The sequence below is a fragment of the Macrobrachium nipponense genome, chromosome 21 (assembly GCF_015104395.2).
Source record: "Macrobrachium nipponense isolate FS-2020 chromosome 21, ASM1510439v2, whole genome shotgun sequence".
Classification (NCBI taxonomy): domain Eukaryota; kingdom Metazoa; phylum Arthropoda; class Malacostraca; order Decapoda; family Palaemonidae; genus Macrobrachium; species Macrobrachium nipponense.
In genome coordinates, this window is record NC_087212.1 from 77890430 (window position 1) to 77917908 (window position 27479).

The window sequence follows — 27479 nt, forward strand, 5'->3', positions numbered from 1 at the left end:
ATTGTTAAGGAGTTCTTTCAAAAAAGCTCCTTCATTGTGTTGGCACAAAGATTTGAAATCTTTTGATTTGAATGCTCACGAGAGTGAGGGCGCGGCCTCGGAAGCATTTCAACAGAGCATGGCACTCAGCAACATCCTGAGTACCATGTTTAGCGAAGCAACTCTGTGTTCAATTCACACTCCCTGCGAGATGTGAAGATGACATATGAGATCTGCTGCTCGCTAGGCCATACGTGTCTGCAGACACAATCTTGTGGCAAGTAGTACCACTCATCCTATCCTGTAGAAAATGGTTAGGAAGAGCTCTTAATTTAGTAGTTGAGTCGCCGACAACGGTGACTTCTTAACTCTTAAGCCTTATGTTAACACACCTTAACTTTGGCTAGGTTGGTCAGGTGGTGATATATATTTTTATATATATATTTATTTTTACTTCTTAGCCCTCATGGTATGGTCAATATGGTCTAGTCACGTCGTGGTCTCGCCCCTGTTGACAGATCATCTGGAGTGCACAAGCTATATAGGTCTCTACCTCGCTGGCAACTCTAGTAGCACAAGCAGACTTACGTGGCAATAACCACGAAGCCAGCAATGCTAACAGGTGGAACCAAGATGTAAATCATCTGCATGCATTTGTTTCCCAAATCCTTCTATTCTGTCCCGTTCCCCACCTCCAACGGTGGGATTCAGCTATATATATATCTGACAGGTAAGTTTCATGAACAAAATGATATTGTTTATGATACAATAAAGTTTGTTCATACTTACCTTGCAGATATATATAATTAAGTACCCACCCACCTCCCCTCAGGGACAGTGGAAATAAAAATTATGAATAGAAAATGGGACTGGTTCCTGATACCCGCCTCCCAGCGGCGGGAAGGGGTAATGGGTACTAACCACCTGGCCGACCACTGTGTGTGCCGGAAGTTTTTGAATTTCTGTCGGACTTCAGAAAATACAGCTATATATATATCTGCCAGGTAAGTATGAACAAACTTTATTGTATCATAACAATATCATGTTTCATACTTTCACTAATATAGGCAACAAAATGTTGTTTTATTGTGCTGATTACAACTGCAATCTTGAGTAAGATCAATAAACGTTACATATATACGCTAACATTGTTCAAATGAGTGCTGGGAAGGCTGGGGAAAGATGGTGGCCGTCACTGATGAGAACCGTCCATGCAAAACGTATGCCGCCATATTGGATTTCAAAACTCGCCTTGAAAACATATTTTACGAAGAGCTCACATGCTTATTTTAGTTCGTATGGGGCTTTCATATATCACAATATGTTGACAAAACTGCAGTCTTTTAAATGGTATGCTTAGAGTTGCAATTGTATTCTTGTTTCACCAATTAAAATATCGAGTGAATAAGACCCGTCCACCGTGATGAGGGTTGGCCTGTCGTGATATTCTACGGTAAATATCACAGCAGGCCAAGCAGGCCACCTACAATCAACGCTAGCCACCCTCCGAAAAGTACATTATAAACGCGTCCTGACACCGGAGATGGGCATCAGTCGCGACTTCTTGTTGGTGAAAAACGGAGCTAAAAGACCTCTACTCTCCTTTCGAAGTAAGTATTTCCTCCAAAGTTAGAAATAAGGCCAAATTTTAAGATTTAAACAGAGAGTACTGAAAATGGGCGCCCAAAGCAGTGGAAATCTCACCAAAACGCTTTAGAAATTTTTACTTACAACTAAAAATGTTTCGAAGATTGACGCCATCTCGATGTTTACGGAGTCGCTTGTGTCAACAAAACTTTCCATTTCCTGTGATAAATCCGCACACCACTTGTACCCCCACAGACGCTGGAGCACTTTTATCACAACAATGAAACACGATTTCTCACCAACAAACAAGCCAGGAGTAAACAGCTGTTTTGGTAGAAGATGACGAGAAGCGTGCTCTTAGCTAATTTTTAAATAAGTAGTAAAAACATCAATATTTTACATATTTATATGATGATTAATTTGAAAATATTCGTTATTGAAAAAGTAACTCGACTCTGACTCAAATTTAAGTAATTATTTTTCTGAATTAGAACGTTCTTTTAAGTTCTGTATTATGACGTCACGACATCTTGACTTTCGTACCTATTGTAAATAATTGCTATACGCAACTGTCATTGCAGAACAGTTTACCAGATATTCATGCAGATTGTTATCAGCTATACATGTAATTGTTATAATCGTAATGCGCATATATATCTTTATTATTTACTTTTTGGATATATGAAGATGTTTTTACTGCTTGGATTATCGCCGTAGTGACGCAATCGTTTTCGGTCCATGGGCCTCTGTCTGTTTTCGCACCATAAGAAATTATGGGGCCGAATTTGTTGCAATGACCAGAAGAAACGCGTTAAAAGAGAAAGTTAGCATTGATGAGGGGCATATGTTTTGACTGAGAAAAATACAAATTTATTCAAAATTTATTCAATAGCTAGCTTGTAAAATAATACTTGGTTATAAAACTTGATGACAACTAAGCAGCATGTCTACTATGGGTTTCAGAGACAGTGCAAGCACGTTTTTGGGCAATACCTATTTCTGTAACGAAACACTCGTACAGAACGAGATTTTGCTATAGTGCATTACACCCAGTGCCGTAATTTATAAGGGTATCTTGAATCACTAATCGTAAAGAATAACGACACTTGTCCTTGTACCAAGAGACAAAACTCCATTATGCAGAAATGGATACGAACCACGCTATAAAGCTCCACCTACCCTCTCCCCCCCCCCCCCCCCCCCCCCTCCCCCCCCCCCACCCCCCCCCCCCCCCCCCCACCTCCACCGCCATCCCTTTTCTTCTTCGTTCCTCCGCTTCCTTTCTCTCTCTCCTCTCTCTCTCTGTTGCCATTCGTATGTTGACCCTCCAAACTGGGTATAAGACTACACACAAAACGTTGAAATTGGTGAAATTAGGCTATGTATTGGAAGTATATATACATAAAGAAAATATTAAAGCAATTTTATCATTATTGCATTACTATGACAACTAGAATTCATGGAAACAGTTTTATAATAATGGAACGGCGTATGTGTGAAGCCTCCACTAATGTGGCAACGATGATTTTGCCATTCTTAGCATGCAAACATTAAAGGTTACATTTATTTTCTGGCATACGTTATTAAAGAAATTCAAAATACTAATAAAGACTGAAATCACTGAAAAGTGCTAGCAAAAACAAAAAAGCAACAAAAGCAAAAAAAAAATATCGTTGTCGTTCCTCTATGCACTTTTCCGTATCGTTCCTCTAGGTCCAGATGTACGAAAACGTTTAGCCAGATGTAGCGAAACGTAGGAAAAAAGGGAAACATGATTTTAAATCTACTTTTTGAAATAACTGTAATTTTTCGGGGTAATTTGGTTGCAAAAAAAGGGATAATATACATGAATTAAATCAAAATTTTAAATAACAAAGGATATTTAAACTAAATAACGAGTAAAGTAAACAGTTTGTAGGGAATAAAACTTTGCAGTTTCGTCGTCTGTCGTCGTCTGCTGTTCGTAATTGTGTTTATGCGCACGCGCTTAGAAACCAGGAACAGCAACGGGTTTAAAGTGCAATGTGGACGTGAACTGAGACCAAAATGTGTATAATAACAATCAAATAAGCACTGTGGAGTTTCAGTTGTGATGGCAGTAAGGATAAAAAACCGCCGATTACAAGGTAGAATGAATTCAGTTCAAACCATAACCCCGGGAATAACAAGTTTCATACTTTCACTAATATAGGCAAACAAAATGTTGTTTTTTATTGTGCTGATTACAACTGCAATCTTGAGTAAGATCAATAAACGTTACATTATACGCTAACATTGTTCAAATGAGTGGCTGGGAAGGCTGGGGAAAGATGGTGGCCGTCACTGATGAGAACCGTCCATGCAAAAACGTAGCCGCCATATTGGATTTCAAACTGCCTTGAAAACATATTTTCATACAATCACTTACCTGTCAGATATATACATAGCTAAGACTCCGTCGTCCCGACAGAAATTCAAATTTCGCGCCACTCGCTACAGGTAGGTCAGGTGATCTACCGGCCTGCCCTGGGTGGCAGGACTAGGAACCATCCCCGTTTTCTATCATATTTTCTCTGTCGCCGGTGGTATCAACATTGTTGTTATTACCTCCTGACTTGGATTCATTTTTCAACACTTGATCAGCGTTTTTTTCGACTGTGTGACGTATTTGGATCGTGTTTTGGCATTCGCTACTGTGGACTGTCCTTTTTTTGGAATAACTCTTATTTTGTGTGTGGAATGTAGGCTGCAGGGTGAGGATACCGAAAGCTTCGGTTGATCCTCACACTGTATGCCGTAAATGTAGGGGGTGCAGTGTTCTGCTATTAACACTTGTAAGGAATGCGAGAGTTTGAATGCAGAAGAATGGAAGACTTTGACTCTTATTTGAAGAAGTTAGAGAGGGATAGAGTTAGAAGGCTGAAAGGTGTGAATTCAAGGCCTATTGAGCCTTTCAATAATAATTCTAACCCTACTACTGTAGATTCTCCCTATAAATCATTCTCAGAGTGTCTTTCGGATTCGGCATCGGAAATCGCCAATCTGAAAGCGACGATTCGAGACATGAAGTCCAAGATGGCGGACTCGAAAGGTAAGGCTAGTGATAGTGAAAATTTTAGTGAAGTGAGCCCTATCAGTGTTGTGGAGGGGGCGTTTGATCGTCCCTGCGGCGCTCCCAGGCTAGACTCTTCCAAGCTCACATGCCCAGAGGAGAAGGAAAGCGAAAGCCTTAAGGAGGTCGGAGGAATCCCCAACGGTCAGACGTCCCTTCAGCTAGCTTTGCTTCATGGCAGCCAGCTCAAGGGCGGGGCGGATATAAGAAAAAGCGTCCTTCGCGAGTGTTTCTCGTCCTCTCCCTCTCCCTCACCTAAACGAGGGTGGAAGGAGTCGAACTTATCGAGACCGCTGAAGCGTCATATGAAGCAAAGACATTGATTCTAGCCGGAGGCGCTTTCTCGGATGACGCCCCGTCGGCTATTAAGAAGGCGAAGGTGGCGTCAACGTCACCTGACGCTTACGAGGAAGTACCCACCATCATGCTTCTTCCCCGAGTGATGACGAAAGGCGTCAGGCACTAGACGTAGGAGAAGCGTCAAGGAGATCATTATGGCGGAGTGCAGGAACAACTGTCATCTCTTGTGGGAGTTTTAGCGCCCCGTCGGAAGGACGTGACGCTTCCTATTAAGAAGTCTCGTCCTCTCGCACCTGCCTCGGAGTCGTCTTGTAGAATGTGAAGCGTCAAATCAAGAGGAGCTTAGACGTGACGCTCCGTCCAAGATTGTGACGCCGAGTAGGAAGCCCTTAGAAAGCGAAGCGTCCTTCCAAACGCGAAGCGTCAATCTAAACGTCAACAAGAGACGTCATACATGGACGCTCGGAGAGCGGGAAGCGTCATACATGACGTCTTCTAAAGCGCGAGAGAAAGCCGCAGGTTGTGACGCCTTCCAAGTCGATCAGAAACGGAAAAGGAAAGACTTTCATTCCCTTAGCCCCTCTCCGATCAGGAGTTTGTCTCCCCCAGAGAGGAAAGTTCTGAAAGGAGAACAGAAACTCAGGATTATCACGAGTTCGAAACGAAACTCGGATGATGACGATCTTGGAAGAGAGGGCTTGTCCAACTATAAGGTGTTGACTACCCTGCTTCTGGAGGAATACGGAGACGAGTGACTCCGGCTGCTCCTCTTCTCCGCGCTCGCTCTTTTCGAGTGCGAAGGTGAAGAAGACTTCGTCTTTTCTGAAGATGAAGCCCACCATCTCGATGAAGCGGCTTTACACGCCTTCGACGCCTGGATGAAGTCGAAGAAGACTTAACCAGGACAGTATTTTGCATGCCTCCAGCAAGGTTAGCTGGGAAAAGAGGCATATGGTACAAGACGGGGGAGGATATGGGTATCGCTCTCCCTTCTACTACAGAGGCAGACTTTTCGACGTAGTTTGACGCTTCAAGGCGTCCTAGTCTTAATTCTGCCCGCATTACTTGGAGTATTTCGGAACTAGATCATCTCCTCAAGGGACTTTTCCATGTATTGGAAGTCTTTCAACTTCTTGGATTGGTCCCTTGGGGTGATGTCCAAGAAAGCTCACGATTCGCAGGGAATCGAACCTGAAGCCCTGTTATGCATTTTGTCGTGCATCGACAAAGCAGTACAAGATGGATCTTTGGAAGTCTCTGCATTATTTGGAGCAGGTCTTTGAAGAAAAGGACAGTGTAGGGCGCCTTCTTAACAAAGGCAGTCTCGCATGCGCAGAGGGCAGCTCTACTATATGCACCTCTTTCGAACTATTTGTTCCCTTCTAAGTTAGTGAAGGACGTGGCTCACCTCTTTGAACCTGAGAAGGCGACGCAGGATCTTTGACGCAGTCAGCTAGGAAGAAGAAACCATGCTTTAGTATCGGACAAGAAAGGACCTAGCACTTCTACGCAGCCCTTTCGAGGTGGTCCGATCTCCAGACCTCCCGCAAGAAGGAAGGCTCCAGAGAAGAGAGGTAGGTCCGCCTTTCGTCCTTTAAAAAGGGAAAACAAATGAAACATTTCTCCTCCAAGCACCAGTAGGTGCCAGGCTCCTGCGACACTCCCAAGCCTAGACCTCTTCCAAGCTCACGAACACAGAGAGGAAGGAAGTCGAAAGCCTTAAGGAGGTTGTGGGGAATCCCCAACAGTCAGACGTTCCTTAAGCTAGCTCTGCTTCGTTGCAGGCGGCTCAAGGGCACTATAGAAAGCGTCCTTCGCGAGTGTTTCTCGTCCTCTCCCTCTCCCTCACCTAAACGAGGGTGGAGGGAATCGAAACTTGTCGAAACCGCTGAAGCGCCATATGACGCCTGACAGGGATTCTAGTCCGGAGAGTTTCTCAGATGACTCTCCGTCTTCTAGCAAGAAAGCGAAGGGGGCGTCAGCGTCACCTGAAGTGTAGCGGGAAGTACCCTTTCCTTTTTTCCCACGAGTGATGACGAAAGACGTCATGCACTGGACGTGGGAGAAGCGTCAAGAGAATCATTATAGCAGTTCAAGAGCAACTGTCATCTCGACGCAACGTCGTAAGACGTGTCGCTTCCAATTAAGAAGTCTCGTCCTCTCTTACCTGTTCAACGACAAGCGTCATACAGACGGGAATCGGCTAAACCGTCTTACAGAAGCGTCTAGTGCGAGAGAGAGAACAGGTGCTTACGAGAGTTTCGTAACGCCAGAGAGAAGTAAGACGTCTTTTAGAAGCGAAGCGTCATTGGAAACGGAGCATAGACATGACGCTCGTCCAATATTATGACGCCAAGGAGGACGCCTTTGGAGAGCTGAGCATCTTCCAAGCGCGAAGCGTCATCGAGACGTCAGCAAAAAGACGTCATCATGACGCTTGGCAAACGGGAAGCGTCATGTAAGCATGAAGAGTCTTCTAAATTTCTAGAGAAGCCGAAGCTTATGACGCCTTCCAAGAATATTAGAGCGGGAAAGAGGAAGGATTATCATTCCTTAGCCCCTCTCCTGTTAGGAGTTTGTTTCCGCAAGAAGAAGAATGTTCGGAAAGGAGAGCGGAGACGCTTTTAGATCCCGAGTTAGAGGAAAACTCGGATAACGAATATAGTGAAAGAGAAGGTTTGTCTAACTAGAAGGGATTGACTAACCCTCTTCTTGAGGGTACGGGGACGAGTTGACGCCCAACACCACCCTCTTGCTACATTCGGAAACAGGGAGGGTGACGCACTCCTCGTTCCTTTCTTACGAGCTCACGAGAGACCTATTACTTTGGACGTATCACAGTAACATCTCCCTGATGACAAGGTTCTTACAGGGAGAAAGGAATGTTGAGGCGGACAGGCTCAGCAGGAGGAACCAGGTCCTTCATACAGAATGGACTTTACACGAGGAAGTGTGTCTCGATCTCTGGTCTCTGTGGGGAACTCCTCAGGTGGAGTTCTTCGCAACATTTATTTCAAAAAAAGGCTCACAGTGTTTTGCTCGGTCGTGGAAGATCCCAGAGCACTATGGTAGATGCCTCCTGCTAAATTGGTCTCGAGAGACGTTTATGCTTCTCCCCATTCAAAATCCGGGGGTTAGTAATGAAAAGTGTGTGGCGTCAAAGGAGACGAGGATGACGTTAATAGCCACCTTTTGGCCGGCCCAGGAATGGTTCAAGGAGGTGGTAGAGTGAAGCGTAGACTTTCCAAGATCCCTACCCGGAAGGACGGATCTTCTCATACAACCATCAAACCTCTCCGCTCTCGCTCTGACTGCTTTCGACTATCGAAAGACTTGTCAGAGCGAGAGGCTTTTCTCGCGAAGTAGCAAGCGCGATCGCGAGAGAACGCAGAACCTCCACTACGAAAGTATACCAGTCGAAGTGGAAGGTATTTAGAAGGAGGTGTAGATCCAAGAAGTTGTCCTCCTCCACTACCTCTATAGCGGAAATTTGCGGATTTCCGGCTATTCCTGAGAGGAAAATCTCATCTAGCCGTTATCCACAATAGAGGGATATAGAAGTATGCTCTCGGCTGTATTTCAGGAACAGAGATTAGATCGGGCAGATAATGAAGATCTCCACGATCTCATAAGGTCTTTGAGACTTCAAAGTATAAAGGGAACCAGTACCTCCGAACTGGAACCTAGACGTAGTTTCTAAAGTATCTGTCATCGGAAAGATTCGAACCTCCTCATCGGCATCGTTTAGACATTACCCGAAATGCCTATTCCTATTATCTTTAGCTACGGCAAAGAGAATTAGGGCATTGCATGCTCTGCAGGATGAAGTAGCATTCAAGGGAGACTCAGCGATTTGCTCGTTTCAGACCCTGTTTAGCGGAAAACGAGAATCCTACGAATCCCTGGCCTAAGTCATTCGAAGTCAAAGGCATGTCAAGTCTCGTAGGCAGAGAAACAGAGAGGTCTCTCTGCCCTGTTAGAGCTCTGAAGTTCTACCTTCAGAGAAAGCATCGAATGGGAGGCTCTAGACAAGGTCTTTGGTGCGCGGTAAAAGACCCCACAAGACTGATGTCCAAGAATGCGCTGGCATTCGTTGTAAGAAACGTCATTACAGACACTCATAAGGCCTGTCCTGCCGAACAGTTACAACTGTGAGAATAGAAGCCATGAAGTTAGAGCTATAGCGACGTCTCTCTGTTTCATAAGAATATGTCGTTAAAAACATAATAGATACGACATTTTGGAGATGCAACTCAGTATTTGCATCTCATTACTTGAAAGACGTGCGTGTGACATATTGAGAAGTGTTTTTCTCTAGGTCCTTTCGTATCAGCGGATACGATTCTGGGTACGGGAGCAGACACCATCCTTAAATGTTATACTTTTCTTCTTTTTGGATATGGTCGAGTCTCTTCTAACAATAGAGGACTTAGGCTAGCACGGGCGGCCGTCTATGTTGTTCAGTAAAATTCTTGTCATATCCAATTAGTTGAGTATAATTTTTGAAAATTATGTATGTGTGCGTAGTGATTTTGAGTTACGATTGTTGTGACGAGTTCGGGGATAACTCTTAACAATCTGTAGTTCTAACGTATGGTTAGGATCAGGTGGTCGGGATTGGTTGTGTGCTCCTTCATAAGGTGTATTGTCATATAAGTGGATCAGCACCCATTGACAAAGTCCTTTTAGGCTCTGCCGAGTAAGTGGGTTAAGACCCCCCAATCCCGGCAGACCCACAATAACTCTTGGCCTATAATTTCATAATATCTCGCTAAAGTTTCTTGAGGTGATGCAGACTACTGGGCAAACACCCACGAAGTCTACCACCTATCAGGTAGGAACCAAGGTTTTATTTATACCTACAACATATGTTGTTTACCTGTCTATTCCATATAGAAGCTGTCTCTTACCCTCCACCGAAGGGTGCCAATCAGCTATGTATATATCTGACAGGTAAGTTGATTGTATGAAAATGATATTGTTATGTTACAATAAAGTTTCATACATACTTACCTGGCAGATATATACAATTAAAAGGCCCACCCAGCCTCCCCGCAGGAGACAGGTGGAAGAGAGAAAATATGATAGAAAACGGGGATGGTTCCTAGTCCTGCCACCCAGAGGGCAGGGCCGTAGATTCACCTGACCTACCTGTAGCGAGTGGCGCGAAATTTGAATTTCTGTCGGGGACGACGGAGTCTTAGCTATGTATATATCTGCCAGGTAAGTATGTATGAAACTTTATTGTAACATAACAATATCATTTTACGAAGAGCTCACATGCTTATTTTAGTTCGTATGGGGCTTTCATATATCACAATATGTTGACAAAACTTCAGTCTTTTAAATGGTATGCTTAGAGTTGCAATTGTATTCTTGTTTCACCAATTAAATATCGAGTGAATAAGACCCGTCCACCGTGATGAGGGTTGGCCTGTCGTGATATTCTACCCTACTAGCTAGGTAGGTATCTGAAAAAAATGAGTACTAGTTTGTCTGCTTACAGAAGCAGAGATTTATAATTTTCTCAAAATCCTATTGGTTCATATCCCCTTTGACAGCTTTATTTTTATTTACTACGTTCCCCCTCTATTCCTTTAGTTATTACTAACTTTCCCCCTTTACTCCTTTTGTTTTTTTTTTAAATCTCTGCTTCTGTAAACAGATAAACTGCTCATTTTGTCATTGTTTTCCATGATTCAATAAATTTTTAATATAGGTAGCTAGTAAATCTGTGTGCTGATCTTGACTAGATATATACTAGGATACCTAGCTAATGCAGTGAATTTGGACCTCTAAACTGTAGGATTATCAATTAGGGTAGAAGAGAGACTAGCTTTGGCAGGCAACTCTTTTAGAAGATAGGGTAAAACACCACGTGGACTGGCCAACTCACCGACTACCATGGCTAGGCCACCCTCCGAAAAAGTACTTTTAATGCGTCCTGACACCGGAGATGGTCATCAGTCACGAGTTGTTGTTGGTGAGAGAAGGAGCTAAAGACCTCTACTCCCCTTTCGAAGTACTAAGTAATTTCTCTAAAGTTAGAAATTAAGGCCATATTTTAAGATTTAAACAGGGCTTGGTAGCCCATTTCTCCTCTGTCCCTGTGACTCATGTGGCTCCTCCCTCCGTCATGCTGTCCCCAGGGTCTAGTGTGCTGGGAGCCAGAGAGGTGCGTACTGTGGTTCTCACTTCTACCTAGTCCTAGAGGTTCTGCCAGTAGGAGTCCCATGTCGGGTGCTCTTTTGCGAGCTTCCCTGAGTGCACGCAAATCTTCAGATTCATGCGCATCCAGAACCATTGATGCTGAGTCTGCTCAACATCATGGTTCAGGTATAGGGCAGAAGAAAGGAGTGAGTCACTCAGGTGCCTCATACTTTCCCAGTGATGGCTCTACCAGTGATCGCTTGGTGCCCAGGGGTGATGTGACGGTCCCTCGTGACCATGCATGTGCCGAGACCGAGAGGAGGTCTCCGGTTCAGTCTTCTTGAGGGGTTATGGCCTCGAAGAAGACTGGGATGCGTCACAAGGACAATTCGCACGCTCAACTCCACCCAGTCCTCGGTCCCGGTGGCAGTGAGTGTCTCTCCTGCCATGCGAGAGTCTAGCTTCCCTCCTCGGGAGAATGTTTCTCCAGGGTAAGAACGTTCCCCCAACTCGTGACGTGATGATCGTTTGGCGATATTTGGGGTGTCTCTCCGAGCGCTTAAGTTCTTTAGAATTTCTAGTATTCTCCTAGTGTTTTGGTCTTTTATGACCTGTAAACACTTGGGCAAGACAAGAATTCCCTATAGTAATTGTTATTACAATACTATAGCCTGGAATCTCGCTGAATGTTTGAATTTTCGAACACTTGGGCGAAACAGGTATTCCTGATAATTGTTATTACAATAGCCGGGAATCTCGCTAGATGCTTGAATTCCTTGAAATTTCTGGTATTCTTAGTGTTTTTGTTTTCTGTAAAGACTGAGGGTTTGTTCGCATTTGAACAAATGACAGATTATCTAAGACAATTTGTATTTTGCATAGCTACAAACCTGAGGTCTTAACATTGTGCTGCCCACCTCTAGTTGCCCCTCTTGTCTTGCTAAGACATCCTGAGTTGGGAAAGACTGTGAATGTGTGGTCCTTGACCACTCTTCACCTAATGTATGCATGCGTTGCCAGATCTCACAAGATGCCTTGCTTTCATTTGCAGTTTAACCAGATCCAGCTAGGCGCTAGAAATATTCTATTGTTAAGACCTTAGGTTTGTAGATATGAAAAATACAAATTGTCTTAGATGATTTGTCATTTTGGGATGTCTGTCCTGACCTTTAGGTAAAACCTTAAGTGCTTGAACTGCTAACTCCTATTCTTATTACTTAGAATAGGAGATTGCCCTCTTAAAGGAATCTCATTGTTGGCCAGGAATGACGGGCCAGAGGACAATAATAATAATTGATCATCAGCTGCTTGTGTGATGTATTGTACTTGTCTAAGAGAGCCCAGTTTGCTAATTAGCGCACCTGATGCTAATGCAATCAAGGAGAACACATTCTGCAGCTTTAGAGTTGTGGTTATATCAGGCCCACTGAATTGAGTGGCTGATCGAAGTCTAAGCACCTTGTTTAGGGATCAAGTGATTGGAACCCTTCAAAAGTGGATCTTTGTAGTACAAAGGACTGCAGAAGGGAAGTGAAAACTTATCTACTAGAGTCAAACCACAAAATCATAAAACAATGGTTCCATTAATGCTGCCTTGTGTTCCATGATTGTTGTAACTGCAAGGCGTTTGTCTTCATAAAGGGAAGAGAAGTTTTTACATTGTTTTCATAGAATTTGTTCCTACACATTATACAAACCATCGGTCCTTTACATAAGGAATTACTTTCAGTGCCATCTGGAACGCTGTCGTAAGATTCTAATAGCAAGGTAGTTAGGCAGTAACTGCTTGTCCGATAGTCGGGAGTCCCGCCTGACTGGATGTAAACATTCCACTTTGCTTTCGACTGCTGTCATGTGCAGACGTTCTCTCTCTGCCTACCCCTGTCGTAAGAAATTGTGAGATCTTTCTTTTTTGTTTTGTTTGTCTGGTTTATGAAATTTGTGTTTGCTTTATTATGTTGCAAACCCCAAATTTATATGTGCCTTTTGCCCTTCATTTATGCATGAAATGGGAGGCGGGAATGCGCAATTTCCGCTCGAGTATGAACTTAAAGCCTCACTTCTTATGCGCTAAGCACCGAAAGTGTGAGTGATAAGTTGATACTTTCTTTTTGGGTAATTGCCTCCTCCCGCTTCTCCGCTTGATCCGTCACGTGTAGAGGAGGAGGGGCCAGATGTGGGTACCCAATATTTATGTAAAATCGAGAGTTGTTCCTACACGTTATGTAAACCCTCAATTCTGTAATTTGGGTAATACATAGTTCCATATGTAAAAGAACTCAGGTGTATGGAGTTAATGAAAATAGAGTTTCCTTTTCGAAAATTGTGTTTTTTCCTTACTAATATGTCTTTTACTCCCTCAGGTGTGTCTGTCTTCGCTGTCGGGAACAGGAAGGTGTGGTGGACTGGGCTTATGTGGCACTCCCTCCTCCAGGATCCCCTGAATCATGTTTCGGCAGTCCCTGTGACTCATGGGAAATAGGAGGACGACAATGACCATGTCAATGCTTGTGTATGTGCCACCACCATATTTGGTGTACACCCAGGATGTGATGTCTATGACTCCCTCTGCTATGGTGTTATCAGTGCCACATACTTGGGAGGTGGAAATTTCAGCCTCCTCCTCAAGGTTATGTTGTCCTCGCTCCCCCAGTTGGTGGGAATACCCTAAGGTAACACCCTCCACCTGAAGACACCCTGGATGGTAGAGATATCGGACATGCTGAGGAAGCTGATGAAGAAATCTAGAAGAAGTGAAAGAAATTATCGTCTTTCTCCCCTTCTCCCTTTGTCGTCGTTGTTGCTGCCTTATACACTTAAACTTCTGAGGTTCCCCTGCCAAGGAGGAAGAAGATGGTCTCCCCCCCCCAAGAAGGTCTCGCTTTTTTTTTTTTTTTTAGAGACTACTAGGGGCCTGTCTCATCATACCTGGTGGGACAAGTGGGCCTTCCACTGGTCCTCCCATTCCCTCAGGAATGGGAACTGCCTCACCACCCTCAGGGGCGTGCAGAGCGTGGACCGCAGAGGTACTAGCTATCGCTGGTTATTCTGCTTCTAGTCCATCTCGGGTGCTGGTTCGCGAGTTCTCCAAGTGTATGCTCACCCGCAGGTGGGCGTGTAGCTAGAGTCAGTGACTGAGTTCGCTCATTGTCCCTTCTTGAGCATGGTGTGGAAGGAAGGTGAAAGTTGCTCAGGTGACTCCCGCCTTGCCCATGATTGATCACAGGGGTGGGCTGACGTGACAGTACAATACACCGTCACGTCTCGAGCACAGTACTGAGGGAAGGCGAGAGTTGCTCAGGTGACTTCCGACTTGCCGATGATTGCTCATGTAGCAATTGCCCTGATCCCAGGGCTGATGTGACAGTACAATACACCGTCACGTCTCGAGCATGGTACTGAGGAAGGTGAGAGTTGCTCAGGTGACTTCTGCCTTGCTGACATGACAGTCTGGCAGGACTGTACACGTTGGAGACCAATAGGAGGTCCCCCGGTCAGTCTCTTGGAGTAGCTTCGGCTTCTGAGAATTTTGACGCGTCATGAGGACGGTGCCCACTCTTGTCATGTCATTAAATGCTATTCTGCACCAGACGGTCCGGGTGTCGAGTAGCGATTTCCCAGACGGTACGGAGCATCGATACCATCCTCGAGGGAGTGTTTTCCCTGTGGGGAAAGCGCTTTCCTAGACCTGCAAGCCAATCATCACTGCTGTTTGGTGACTGCTCGTAGCCTGCACTGGCTGTTAGATCTGCTAACAGTCTGAGCGGGAGCGTCAGATCTTCCTCAACTGGCCCTTTAATCTTCTCACCATCCAACAAAAGTAATGTGGTGACCAAGGGGAATCGTGGAGATTGCACTCCGCATGGTTCAGCCACGAGAACAGAGGTGGCCGGTATGGTCTTAGCACCCGAGTGGGCATATGTTCGAGTGGTTCAGGAAGATCACGGGGGAAGTCTTTCTTCAGAAGGATGATGAGTTAGGGAAGGAATCGCCCTGGAAGGATTTGACGGTCCTTCCCCGGACTCAGTGATTCCAGAGATGCAGGGTCACAGTGCTGATTCGTCAGCATAGTGACTTTGGGGAAGGATCAGTGGTTACCACCGCTGGTTGCCCTTCGCAGGGAGTGATCCTGGTCTTTCTTATCCAAAGTAGGTTTGACCAGTGAACAATCTTGTCGCAGGACAGGAGAATTTGTGCAGGTCCGACAATCGGACAAGTTTGCTTCCCCCTCCTCTGCCTGGTCAGTAGCACTTCTTTCGTCCTCGGAGAATCCTCTGCTGACTAACATGTGTCTCCTGGCTGGACCTGGGGTCCAGCACAGTACCCAAGGCTGCAGCTTCTTCGGAACTGATAGTTCACTTGGAAGGCTGGGCCTTCAGGAGACTCGGTCGGTCTGGTGGTGGGGTTGTTTCCTAACCAATCCACCGTAATACCAACCAATGTCAACCTGGTTCTTTAAAGGAAGGACGCTGTCTGGACTAATATAGCCAGAGTGGCTGGTATAAAGTCGGCATTGGGCCTGAAGATAAACTGTAACTGGGTGCCTCCTCTCCTAGAGATATGGTGGGCAAGTGGAGGAATAAAGCAACAACCATCTTTGCCTTCCAGGCAGTTGCCAAGACTTACAAACTGTCTTGTCTTCCAGTCAGTTGCCAAGACATACAAACTGTCTTGCACAACTGCGGCTATGCCTCGAAATCAGATTAGCTAGTTCTCCGGCCCCCAAGACCACTTTTCGTCGAAGGGGACACTAGGAGGCACCCAACCTTCCTCTCTCGCTCCGGGAGAGGAACGCAGAACGCCAGCCATGCTGAGCAAGAAGGCTGTGATAATAATTCAAAAGCCTTCATCGAGTCTCTACAGCTGCCTCTGCCTGGGGGAAAACGCTACGAGGGGCTGGAGACAGATGGTATCTCGCTCCCTTGAGCCGATTCGCTCACCAGACTCGTGTCACGATGGAGGCAGCAGGCTTCGCACTCGCCTCCGTCGGGGAGAATGATGTCATACTTTTGGTGGACCTGAAGGATGAGTATTCTTGGATACCCGTCCATTGGTCCTACAGGAAGTACCTCTGCTTTATCCTCGAGGGCAAGGGGTCCCAACTCAGAGCAATTGGCTTTGGATTCCCCACCGCCCCTCAGGTGTTCATGTGAGTGTCCACACTGGTAGCAGCTTGGGCCCACTCAGTCAGGATCCATCTCTGAAGGTACCTCGACGAGGGGTTAGTAGTGGCAAGTCATTACTCCCAGTTACTAAGAGCAGAGATTGTTTTTCTCTCGATACGATCACTATCTGAGGATCGTGGTAAAGTTGAGAGGACAGATCTCATCCCCAAGCAGAGGATAAAGTGCCCAGACGGGCTGATCGGTGGATCAGCAAGTTCGGGATGCCAGCTCCCGAACTTGCTGATCCACCGATCAGCTCATCTGGGCACTTTATCCTTTGCTTGGGGAAGAGATCTGTCCTGATCTGTCGTGATCGATTCCCTGTGGTCCCTGCGAAGTAGTCCCCTATGGGAGTTCTTTGCCTCCGGTCTCTGCATAGAGACTGAGAGGGTGTAACACAAACCCCAGAATCTGCGATCCTTCCTTGTACCTCTCACAGTGGAAGCGAGGAAGGAGTTAGCCTAGTGACAGGATGACAGGAGAATCATAACATGAGAGGTAATGCATACTCCCCCTCCGGACATGCTTCTGTCCTGGAATGCATCAAAGGAGTGAAGAGGTGCACACCTGTAGGTACTGACATCAAGAGTGTGGGATTGACACAACAAGCCTCCTGAGTGGGATGTGACTCTTGTCTTAGTAGTTTGACTTGCAAAACTACGAGCCTCTCCGAGAGTCATCAGACAGGGATCTGAACATCAAGACCATCTTTCTGCTAAACCTAGCAGTGGCGAGAGGGTGAGCGTACTTCACGACCTCTTCAGGGGCATGAAGCACTCGAGGGGACGGGGATCGACTTTGCTCGAGTTCGTCCTGGATGTTGTGGTGAGGACTCGAAATCTTTCGGTCCCTGACGATAGGTTCGAGTCCTTACGATTCCTTCCCTAGAGGTCTTCAGTAGCAACAAGCAAGACGGATGCTACTTTGTACCATTAGAGTGGTAAGGCACTATCGATTGAGAGCTCGTCCCTTCAGACTTCAGGGGGAATCCTCTTTGTTAGCGCCGGGGTGATAAAGAAGGAGACATTCAAAGAATATTCCCTCTTTTTGGCTTTGTAAGATGATTAGGGAAGCGTACCCCTCCGAAGGGAGTTTCGACACGGGTACTTTCCTTTGACAACCCATGAAGTCAGAGATCTTGGTCGTACCTTTATGTTCCGCAAGAACTTTTCGGTATTGCTGGTGTGGAAGGCAGGGAGATGGTCCAACCAGACACTGTCCACCTGCTCCTACGTTTTGGATATAGCCCATGGGTCCTTGGACACTTTTCCTTGGGACCCATGGTGGTTGCACAACAGGTTGTATAGCTTGCTCAGCTCCTTTAACTGGACAAGTTCGCATCCCGCCTTGTGTGACTGCAGGAACGGGTTGGAATGAGAATGGGACTGGCTTCTTTTCCTTCTTCGTTCTGCTCTCCTATAGGCAGAGAGCAGGGGTCATCACATGCTGGAAAGGGGGGTCGATGCAGGTAACCTATATGACTGAGCTCCATTCTTGCCCGTTTGTTAGGGTATAGAAGCATATATCCGTCCCTTCCCTAACAGGGGGGAAGTGGACACTAGCATGAGACAAAGTTGACAATGTACTATATTTGTCTTCTTGCTTCCGACTATAAGTTCTTGTTTGCTATTCATAAGAATAGCATGCCTCCCTCTTATGAACTGGTCCAGAGGTCTGCCCATTGGTCTTGTAGTAATCTCACTCCGATCATTTGGACAGTGAGCCTTTCTTATGTAAAGGACCAATGGTTTGTATAACGTGTAGGAACAAATCACAGTTTTTGAAAGTACAGTGGTCCCCCCGTATTCGCGGGGGATGCGTACCAGACCCCCCCCCGTGAATAGTTAGAACCCGCGAATGTTTGGAACCCCTATAAACATGCTAAAAACAGCCTATTTTGTTAGTTAAAACTCAAGAAAAACCCACTAAAAATTTTCCTACATGGTTTTTTTAATAGTTTTATCACAAAAAGTGCATCAATCTGTTCCTGGGCCTAAATCAAAGTGGAATGTTTACATTCAGTCGGGCGGGACTCCCGACTATTGGACAAGCAGTTACTGTACTGTCTAACTACCTTGTTATTAGAATCTTATGACCGAGTTCCAGCTGGCGCTGAAAGTAATTCCATATGTAAAGGACCTCAGGTTTGTATAGTTAAGAAAAATACAATTTACTTTCAAAAATTGTGATTTTTGACTGGGCTCTTGGTATGGATACTGGTATTGCCAGAGATATGAAATGTTTAATTTTTGCACTAGGTAGCTAGCAATATTGGGTGAGTAATTTTCATGGTATAGATATTTAAAAAAATCTACCCATGAAGGTCTTGGCTTAGAAAGGAGGATCCTTAAGCAACTTTCCCTCCTACTGACTGGTATAAAACAGCAGACAGTTTTGGAATGTTTCTCTTTGCCTGTTGTTAAAGTAATAGGAACCAATGCCAGTGCCTCAGTGGCGTGATAGAAGTTCACTCTCGACGTGGTTCAGAAGTCATGTAAAGCCGTTGGTCCCGTTGCTGAATAACCACTGGTTCCATGCAACGTAAAAGCACCATACAAACAAACAAACAAACAAGGAACCAATGCCTGTTTGGCCAATTTTGGGGTATATATATTATGTAAGCTGTTCCTTAGTAGGTTAGGAGTTTGTTCCTCAACTCGAAATCTGGGTTAATGGAGGAAAAGGATATATTGTCCTCCATTTGCTCCAGTCATGTAGGAAGGCATCTCTTGCTGTTGCTTGCCTAGCAGTTTGTGATTCTCATATGTGGCAAAGGTCCACTTCCATTTGTGGAAGCATATTGGCTATTTTCTGAAAGAGTGGTTGTCTAACTCCACTGTTGAGGCTGTCATTTTCCTTGATAGGGAGTCTTACTATTACATTGAGAGACCCTGTAAGGTGAATTGCAGACAAGTACCACTTCTTTTCTTGCCCTATCGAAGGATGGCTAGCATTACCATATTGAGAGGAGGCGAGTATTCCGACCTCTTAATGTAGGACATTGCAGTCATGTTGTCTAGAACCAACCAAATTTCTCTCTTCAGGAGGTTTGAGCTTGTTGAGAGACAAAAAGACAGCCATCTACTCCAGGAAATTGATATGACAATTCCTCAGAATAGCTGATGTCAATAAGGCATCTGTGTATTGTCATTCATAAGGACTGAGGAGTCAGGGTGACCTGTATCACTAGAGATTCCTTCTAGGATCAAGGCTGAAGTATCTCCCCACCTTTTTTAATCTATTGATGACCTCGGTCTTGTATCCTGTTTGTTGCATGTGATAGCTAGAATTTGTTCATATTCATTTGTTGTAATCCGTGTATGGGATCTAATATTGATGCAAATTGGAACAAAGCCATCATACGTTCTAAATGCTGTTTAGAAACTCTGGGCTGTGCAAGGACTTTTTGAGGACTTGCCTTATTCTGTTTTGAGTATGATGGGGAGAGACGAGGCGTGAAAAGTATCCCAACACAGCCCAGTTACTGAAAGGGTGTACTGGGTGTGAGGTCGGATTTTGCCAAATTACCATAAAACCTTTTAACTGTAGTCAGTTGACCAATGCTCTTATGTTTTTCAAGCACACTCTTGTGGACCCCCGGATCGACCAGTCATCTAGGTGGGCCATAGTTGTATTTCTGACTCTCAAAAAAGTACTGTTACTAACTTTGTCAAATCTTAGGGCATAACTCTGAATCTGTTCATATCTTTCTGTATCTGGAGCCTTAGGAAGGGACGGAAGGGAAGGACGACAGGGACGTGCCAGCATACATATAAGTTTTCCAAAATGTAAATACAAATCACTTTAAAAATTTGTCATTTTGCTGCAATTTCTTGCAGATATATCAGATCTTTTAATGTTTTTTTATGTGTTCAACATGAATAGTATGTACTTATGTAATCAGATAAAATTACAATTTTCTCTCACTCATGAATTCAGAATTTTGTAATTCATTTTAGTAACACATGAATGTAATGGACGTAAATTTAATAGAGCTTTGTATTTATCAGCTATATTATTATATTGTGATTATCTTTTTCTATATTATCATTTTGCATAAGTCACTGGCAGTTAAAATCCCGAAATTCGTGGGTTGCGCTAATTTTCTATTTGTTTTGGTTAGGTAACAATGCCCCTCCCACTTTCGGGGGCAAGAGAGAGGAGCAACACAGCAAAGAGCTCAGTTTGTTTCTGCCGGCTGATGGCTATGATTGTCGGTTGCAGTTATTCCTGAAATTTGTTGGGCTTTCCTTTTGTAATCACAATTGGTGAAGTACTCTGTTCTTGTATTAGCTGTCTCGGCAAGTCATTCAGACAGCAGCGTCAGATTTTTTATAAAAACTAGTTTTCGTTTTTTGCTTTTGTTTTTTTCCTTGTGACCGTCAGTTGCTAAGGTGCTTAGGCGGCGACTTGGCGTTCTAATTCTGTTTTTGCCTCTTTTTACTTGAGGGATATTTCTCTAATTCTAGGCGACCTGCGTTCTTTGGGCCCGTTGGTGATGGCAGGACAGGTTGTCAGACAGGAGAATTAGGTAGTCTTCCTGTTTTACGTTTGGTTGCTACCTGTTCCTGTTTATTATTATTTTTTTGTTGTATATATATATATATATATATATATATATATATATATATATATATATATATATATATATATATATATATATATATAGTATATATATATATATATATATATATTATATATATATATATATATATATATATATATATATATATATATATATATATATATATATATATATATATATATATATATATATATATTATATATTTATATATATATATTTTTTTTTCATTATGTATAACTTTTGCCAGTTTTTGGTATAGTTATATAATGGGAATTAGACAGTTTGTTATTTAGGTGTTGTTGATGACAAGGACTGGCTGCTTGACAACTCATGCTGCTTCCATTGTTAGTCTGACATGGGACCAGCCACTGGGTTGTCGGCACTTGGTGACTACACTTCTCCCAAAGTTGATGCCGACCTAGGACTAGCCACTGGTTCGCTTGTCCAGACATCTCACGCTTCTTCCATTGTCCTACTTGACAGGGAATTAGTCGATGGATCGTCTGCTGTCATCTGGTGACTCGCTCACCATCTACTTTTTGTCTCACCTGTTTTCTCGGAGTCAGACACTCGTGTGAGATCAGGCAACATTTAGTAGCCCTGAGTTTCTTGTTGACAAAGTCGGTTGTGTTGATACACCCTCCGTTGATTGTTTAACATAAGACCAGTTTGGACTGTCAGGCACACTCGTCCTTCGGGACTGAGTTGCCTTTTGCTCCGCGCTCCTTTCTCTTGATACCAGAAAGCTCGAGCTAGGGGTTGCTCATGAGCCGATATCGCTGCTGGTGATGTTGGGTTGTGTTGATTCACCCCCAATGTTTGCTTAGTTTTGAATCGCCCAGGCAGTCCAGGCACTCATCATTCAGGGAAAGAGTTGTCGATACCCGCTCCTCTCTCTTGGCGCCAGACATTTGTGAGAGAGCAGGTGTCGTTGAAGTGCTTGATAAAGTCATAAGGGTGCAGCCTTGCTGTCCTCGATTCGTCTGACTGGTCACCTGGTCGGTCACCTGACTTTTGTACAGACGGACTGACTATGCACTTACTCCTTGTCCATTACTACGTACTGCAGTTTGGCGGCATTATGGTAGGAGACTTTGAGTTCTTAGTATTATCTTAGAGTTTGGGTTGAGTTTTTAACTGCCTATGGTATATATTTCTTTGATTGTTTTATGTCCTATTCTGCCCAAAGGGGAAATTGTACTCAGATTCCCTCCTCCTTTTCAATGTGGTTAATCGGGCTAGATGAATTATATTAAGGTAATTTTTATTAATATGGAATTTTTATTATAAAATTAATATTAATAATACTTACCTGTATAATTTATCTAGCCCCACCCATCCTACCCCATGTTCTGCCTATCACAACTGATTTTCAAGGGAAGGTTTTGTAACTGTCAAAGGCAGTGTTGCCAACTGGCAGACAGAATAGGAGGTAACAGGGTTGCCAATGTGGTTAATTTTGGTGCTGTTTTTGGGGATTTAGGGCTAGATAAATTATACAGGTAAGTATTATTAATATTAATTTTATAATAAAAATTCCATTTTCTTATGGCATCACATTTGGTTATCAGCACCATCAGTGCCATAAGCCACCCATCCGCTATGGCGCGCTATAAGCTACCCGTCCGCTATGGCATGCCATAAGCCCCCTCAGGTGCGCCATAGCGGTTATCGGGGCCACCATTAAGTTTAAGGCGATTTTTGCTTTATGGCACCCGGCCAGGAATGGAACCCCTACTGATAACTGGGGGCTACCTGTAATTACTGGGAAGTTGTATAATTAAAAATGACATTTTCATGATAAAATAAAGTTTTAATTATACTTACCCAGTAATTATGTACTGGCAGCCCTCTGTTAACAGCGGTATCAGTTAACAGTTATTCGGTTTTACGGCGCTTGTCTAGCGACGCTGCAGGGTTTTAGTGCTGTTATCGTTGATTTTCGGTTAGCAACGATTTTTGGTTAGCAGCATCACTTGGGGACGGAACCCCTGCTGTTAATCGAGGGCTGCCTGTAATCGGAACCCACCCTCCGTCCCATAGCATGGATTTATGTTGATGAGCATAAACAAACTTAGCTCTTTGCCGTGCTGTTCCTCTCTCTCTTGCCCCGAAAGTGGGCGGGGCAATGTTACCTAACCATAACAAATAAAAAATTAGTGCGACCCGCGAATTCCGGGATTTTAACAGCTGGCGAGTGAAACTCTTAGCTATATAATTATTGGGTAAGTATAATTAAAAAATATTGTATCATGAAAAAGTCATACTTAGATACATCTCTTAATTTGAATGTTTATTGTAAAGTACAATTTACTTTAGGTTTAGAATAGGTGGAATTGCTATTAGCTGAAATATATTTCAAAAATATTCAAGCACAGGCTGTGATATGGGGTCTTTGTTTTTTAAAACACTTTGATACTTATCAAAAAGCCAGGTCCCAAGCATCTTGGTAAGTTGAGGTGTGCACTTGTTTTATGTAATTATTAAACATTGTCACGAGTCATATAAAATATTTAGAGTACTACTGTATATCCCTAAAGAAAATATGAAATTGTATTTTTCTTTTTCATGTCAAGAAAATGGAAGGAAGAGATTCCACTGAACTTTTTACATTTTCTGGTGACAGTCCTACAAAAGAAGAAATGGCTGCTGAAAGGCAGTTTGTTTGTGTTGAATGTGATCAGAGATTTTTGTACCATAATAGTTTGATGAAACACATGAGGAAATTCCATTTAGGGAGCAAACCACATGTGTGTGTTGAATGTGGCAAAACTTTTGGTTCACTTAATAACTTGCGACGGCACATGCTCATTCACACTGGTGATAAACCCCATACTTGTCCCCTTTGCCAGCAAAGTTTTGCTCAAGACAGTCACCTCACACGACATCTTCGGAGACATTTTAACGATAAACCTTTTGAGTGCCCTACTTGTTGCAAAAGGTTTACTGATAGTGGCGTATTAAGAATTCACATGAGGATACATTCTGGAGAAAAACCTTTCGCTTGTACTCTTTGTGACAAGAAATTTTCACAAAATGGTAATCTTGAAAAGCATATGAAAGTTCATTCTAGTGAAGATCTGGTGTTTAAGTGCACTTACTGTGAGAAAGAATTTTCTAGTAACAGTCATCTTCACAGTCACTTAAGAGTTCATAATCCCGAGAAAAAGTTTGAGTGTACCTATTGCAACAAAAAGTATTCAAGTTTCAGTGGACATTATAAGCACATGAAAATGCATGATCAGGAAGGTAATTATGGTGTTTTGCAAAGACGTGCAATTGTTCCTACAAAAGAAAAAAAATATATTTGTACTGTGTGTGAGAAAAAATTTCAGAGTTTTAGTGGACACTATAAACATATGAAAAAACATAATTATAAATCAAATGAGCATGGAGATCTTATTAGGAATAAGGGTTATCCACATGATGAAAGTGGAAGTTCTGGTCTTCACATTCTATCCAGTGAAGAGCAGGAGTTTTCTGAAAGTGAGAATGAAGGTTGGTTGGGTGAGGATGAAAATGAGGGTGATCATACAGAGTGTAAACAATATATGAAAGAAATTAAGGATGTATATACTTTTACACAGGAATTAGAGGATAGGTTAGAAGAGAATGTATGTTTGCCTAAGGAAAAAAATCTAACTTGCAAGCAAAATGAGGCACACCTAAGAAAAGAAGGGACCTTTTACTGTCATGGTGATCAAGCAAAGAATTCAGAGGAAGGTGGACTACACTCTTTGGCTATAAAAGAAGAAAGAAAAGGTGATGATAACATAATAGATTAATATTTTATTACATGATTTTCATCATTGCAAGAAACAAAACTTGTTTTATCCTACAGAAATACAAACCATTTTCTTTAAATAGAAATTTTCTGCAGAGCAAGATGGAATCAGTAATTGGAACTTGGTAAGAAGGTAATTAACAAGTGGCCATGGGATGTGAGTGTTGAGATACCCTCACCTCACCAAGCACCTTTTCTTTACTGCTGTTGAGAGGACGGCTTGCTGTCCTGCTGACTGCTGAGTTTGAACTTATGTTTTGAGTAGTATTTTGTTTACTTTATTATAGAAAAAGAGCATTAAGTGTGAAAGGTGTGAGCAGTTGTATGTTGTCCTTCTTGCCCTCCATCTAGGTGGATCCCCACTGCTTCTACTTCTTTTTTGGCATAGCACCCTCCTTTCCTGTGTTGCAGTCCTGTTGTCATTTCTTATTTTTCATCATAGAAAGAAAATAGATGCATATTTGGAATCCTTGTAAAAAGTTATACCAGAATCAGGTCTTATTTTTCCTCTGGAGACTATTGAGTTCCACAGAAAGGGGTCGTCATCTGATGCTTCTTCACCTCTCTCCTAAAAGGCTTCCCGAAGGTAGTTTCTCTGCCCTCCTAAGAAGCCTCGCCTCAAGATTTCTAAAAGGGAACTGTAACGCAGCCCTCAGGGTCTAGTGTCTTGGGAGCCCCAGGAGTTCGGACCAAGTAAGTCTCTCAGTGTACAACCTCCAAAGAGGGCCCTACACCCACAGTCAGTGATGGGGAGTCTTCTTTCTGTCATGACAGTGATGCAGGGTGAGAGAAGGGACTGAGCTGCGTTGGTGACAGAAGGGACCAAGTCACGTTGGTGATTCAGACCCACATGTGAAAGCCAGGAGTGGCGCTTCTTCAGGTGGCAAGGTTGATGTCGCTGTCCCTCAGGACAAGGCTTCTGGAGGAGCTAGGAGTAAGTTCTCTGCGCAGTAGTCTTCTTTGTGAGGTTCGATCATGGAGAAGACAGATGCTTAGCAAGATGTGGCAAGTTCTTGCTAACTTTTGGCACATTCAACTCCGCTCAACTATCACTTGCTTTTGCGTGAATGAACCAGTTGTAGGAAGAGAATGCTCCGTTTGGTAAGTGAGAACCTCTGATATCCCTTCAGGAAGCTTTTTTCCTCAGTGAATATGTTTCCATGTCTGTGCATTGCTATCATCACTGCAAGTTCTGAGAAGAGTGAACAAGAACAGTCAATCCTCCTCTTTTTTTTTTTTTTTTTTTTTTTTTTTTTTTTTTTTTTTTTTTTTTTTTTTTTTTTTTTTTTTTTTTTTTTTTTCTCCTCTCTACCCTCTACTCCCTAGGTTACACCAGGATGAGTGAGGGAATAAGAGGAGCTCTACAGAGTCTACACCCCAGAGTTTGAATGCATGAGACTATGTGCCTGGTTGGATCTTAGGTTCTCACCGAACATATATTCAATCTGTTCAGGATGGATAACATCAAGAAGTTTGAACTCCACCTCTGTTTTGGGAACAGCCAGTTCTGCATGAACTAGTCGTCTTCGATGTCCTGTTATCGCCATAGAAGCCTCCCTTTGGGACAGTTTCATCTTAGCTTTCTTCATTAGAGAATGAAGGAGGTCTGCTTCCAGTCCTTATTCTTTTCTCTCTTGAAGTGAAGAAGAATTAGGCTGGCGCTCGATTAACAGGAGCCTACGAATATACTTGTATATTGTCCTCGTGAAATGCATCTGTTATCAGTTGCACCATCTGAGTAATAAGCACATACCTTTAAGTTAGTTCTTCTGGTGTGTGACCGAGACGAATACAGTCCCCGGTTATCAGTGAACTCGGTTAATGGCGATCCGGTTTTATGGGGCTTGTCTAGCGCCATAAAATCGACGATTTATGGCGCCATAATGGACCGAGCTTCGGTTATCAGTGCCATAAGGGGCCAATAATAGAGTTATGGTGCAATAACTTACCTAACAGAGGTGCCATTAACAGGTTATCGGCACTATTAACCAATGGCGGTTTTCGCTTATGAGCACCCTGCCGAGGATGGAACCCTCACGCATAAGCTGGGACTGCCTGTAGTACCACCTTTTCTTAATTACCTGAAACTCAGGCCAGCCTTTCAGGCCTCCCAAGAGTTTCCGGTTTTGATTTTGAGATGACCAGTGGTATTGTTTAGAAACAACACCACAGGTTGGCATTTTCACCAAACGTGCAGGTGCTCGAGTGTACTCTGTAGTGCACTCGATAGCTCTAGCTGAATGCGTTCCAAGATGGAATATACTACCAGGCAACCTTCTCACTGCAATATTGTTTGTCTTGGTATTGTTTCGCCTCTATCGAGGGTTAAGTACTAATTTGAATCTCTCTGTCCAGCCATCACAGGCTTAGGTCTGTGATTGGCCTGGAATTCTTGTGTATGGTTCATGTCTCAAGCTCCACATTTACCATTGTAAGAATCACCAGACAGAGATATTTCTCATTAGACTCATATTCATCTTTCTGTTTACCCCACAGTATAACAGAAATCTGTAAGTCCACTGCTTCACTGCAATTGACCCATAGGCCACTGTGATGGTTCAAAATGATGTTTCAGACAAATACAGTGGTTTTTGTCTTCTCTGTACTTTATTTTTCTAATTTGTATAGTGTTCAACTACTAGTTGACCACCCTTAATTGGAATCAGTGTTGGAAGACTTCGCCTGCCCTGACAGCGCTGTTGTCAGGGTAAAGAGAAGAGTTCCTCCCTGAACCAACCTTTGCAGTGTCAAGAAGTGGTTTGTGCAGGCAGTACATCCCCTTGTCTTACATTGCTGGACAGCAATGAAATAGCTGAAATTCTCTTTCAGTCCTTTTTA

General features: G+C 43.5%; 1 protein-coding gene across 1 annotated transcript in view; it reads left to right on the forward strand.

The window, feature by feature from the left end:
• LOC135198191 (zinc finger protein 501-like) overlaps positions 1-25912 on the forward strand; it is a 42501-nt gene extending 16589 nt beyond the window's left edge. Inside the window, exon 2 of the mRNA XM_064225761.1 lies at positions 23434-25912. Coding sequence (XP_064081831.1) covers positions 23437-24642 — 1206 coding nt within the window. The 5' untranslated portion in view covers positions 23434-23436 and the 3' untranslated portion in view covers positions 24643-25912. The remainder of the gene's footprint in view (positions 1-23433) is intronic.
• The last annotated feature ends 1567 nt before the right edge of the window (positions 25913-27479 follow it).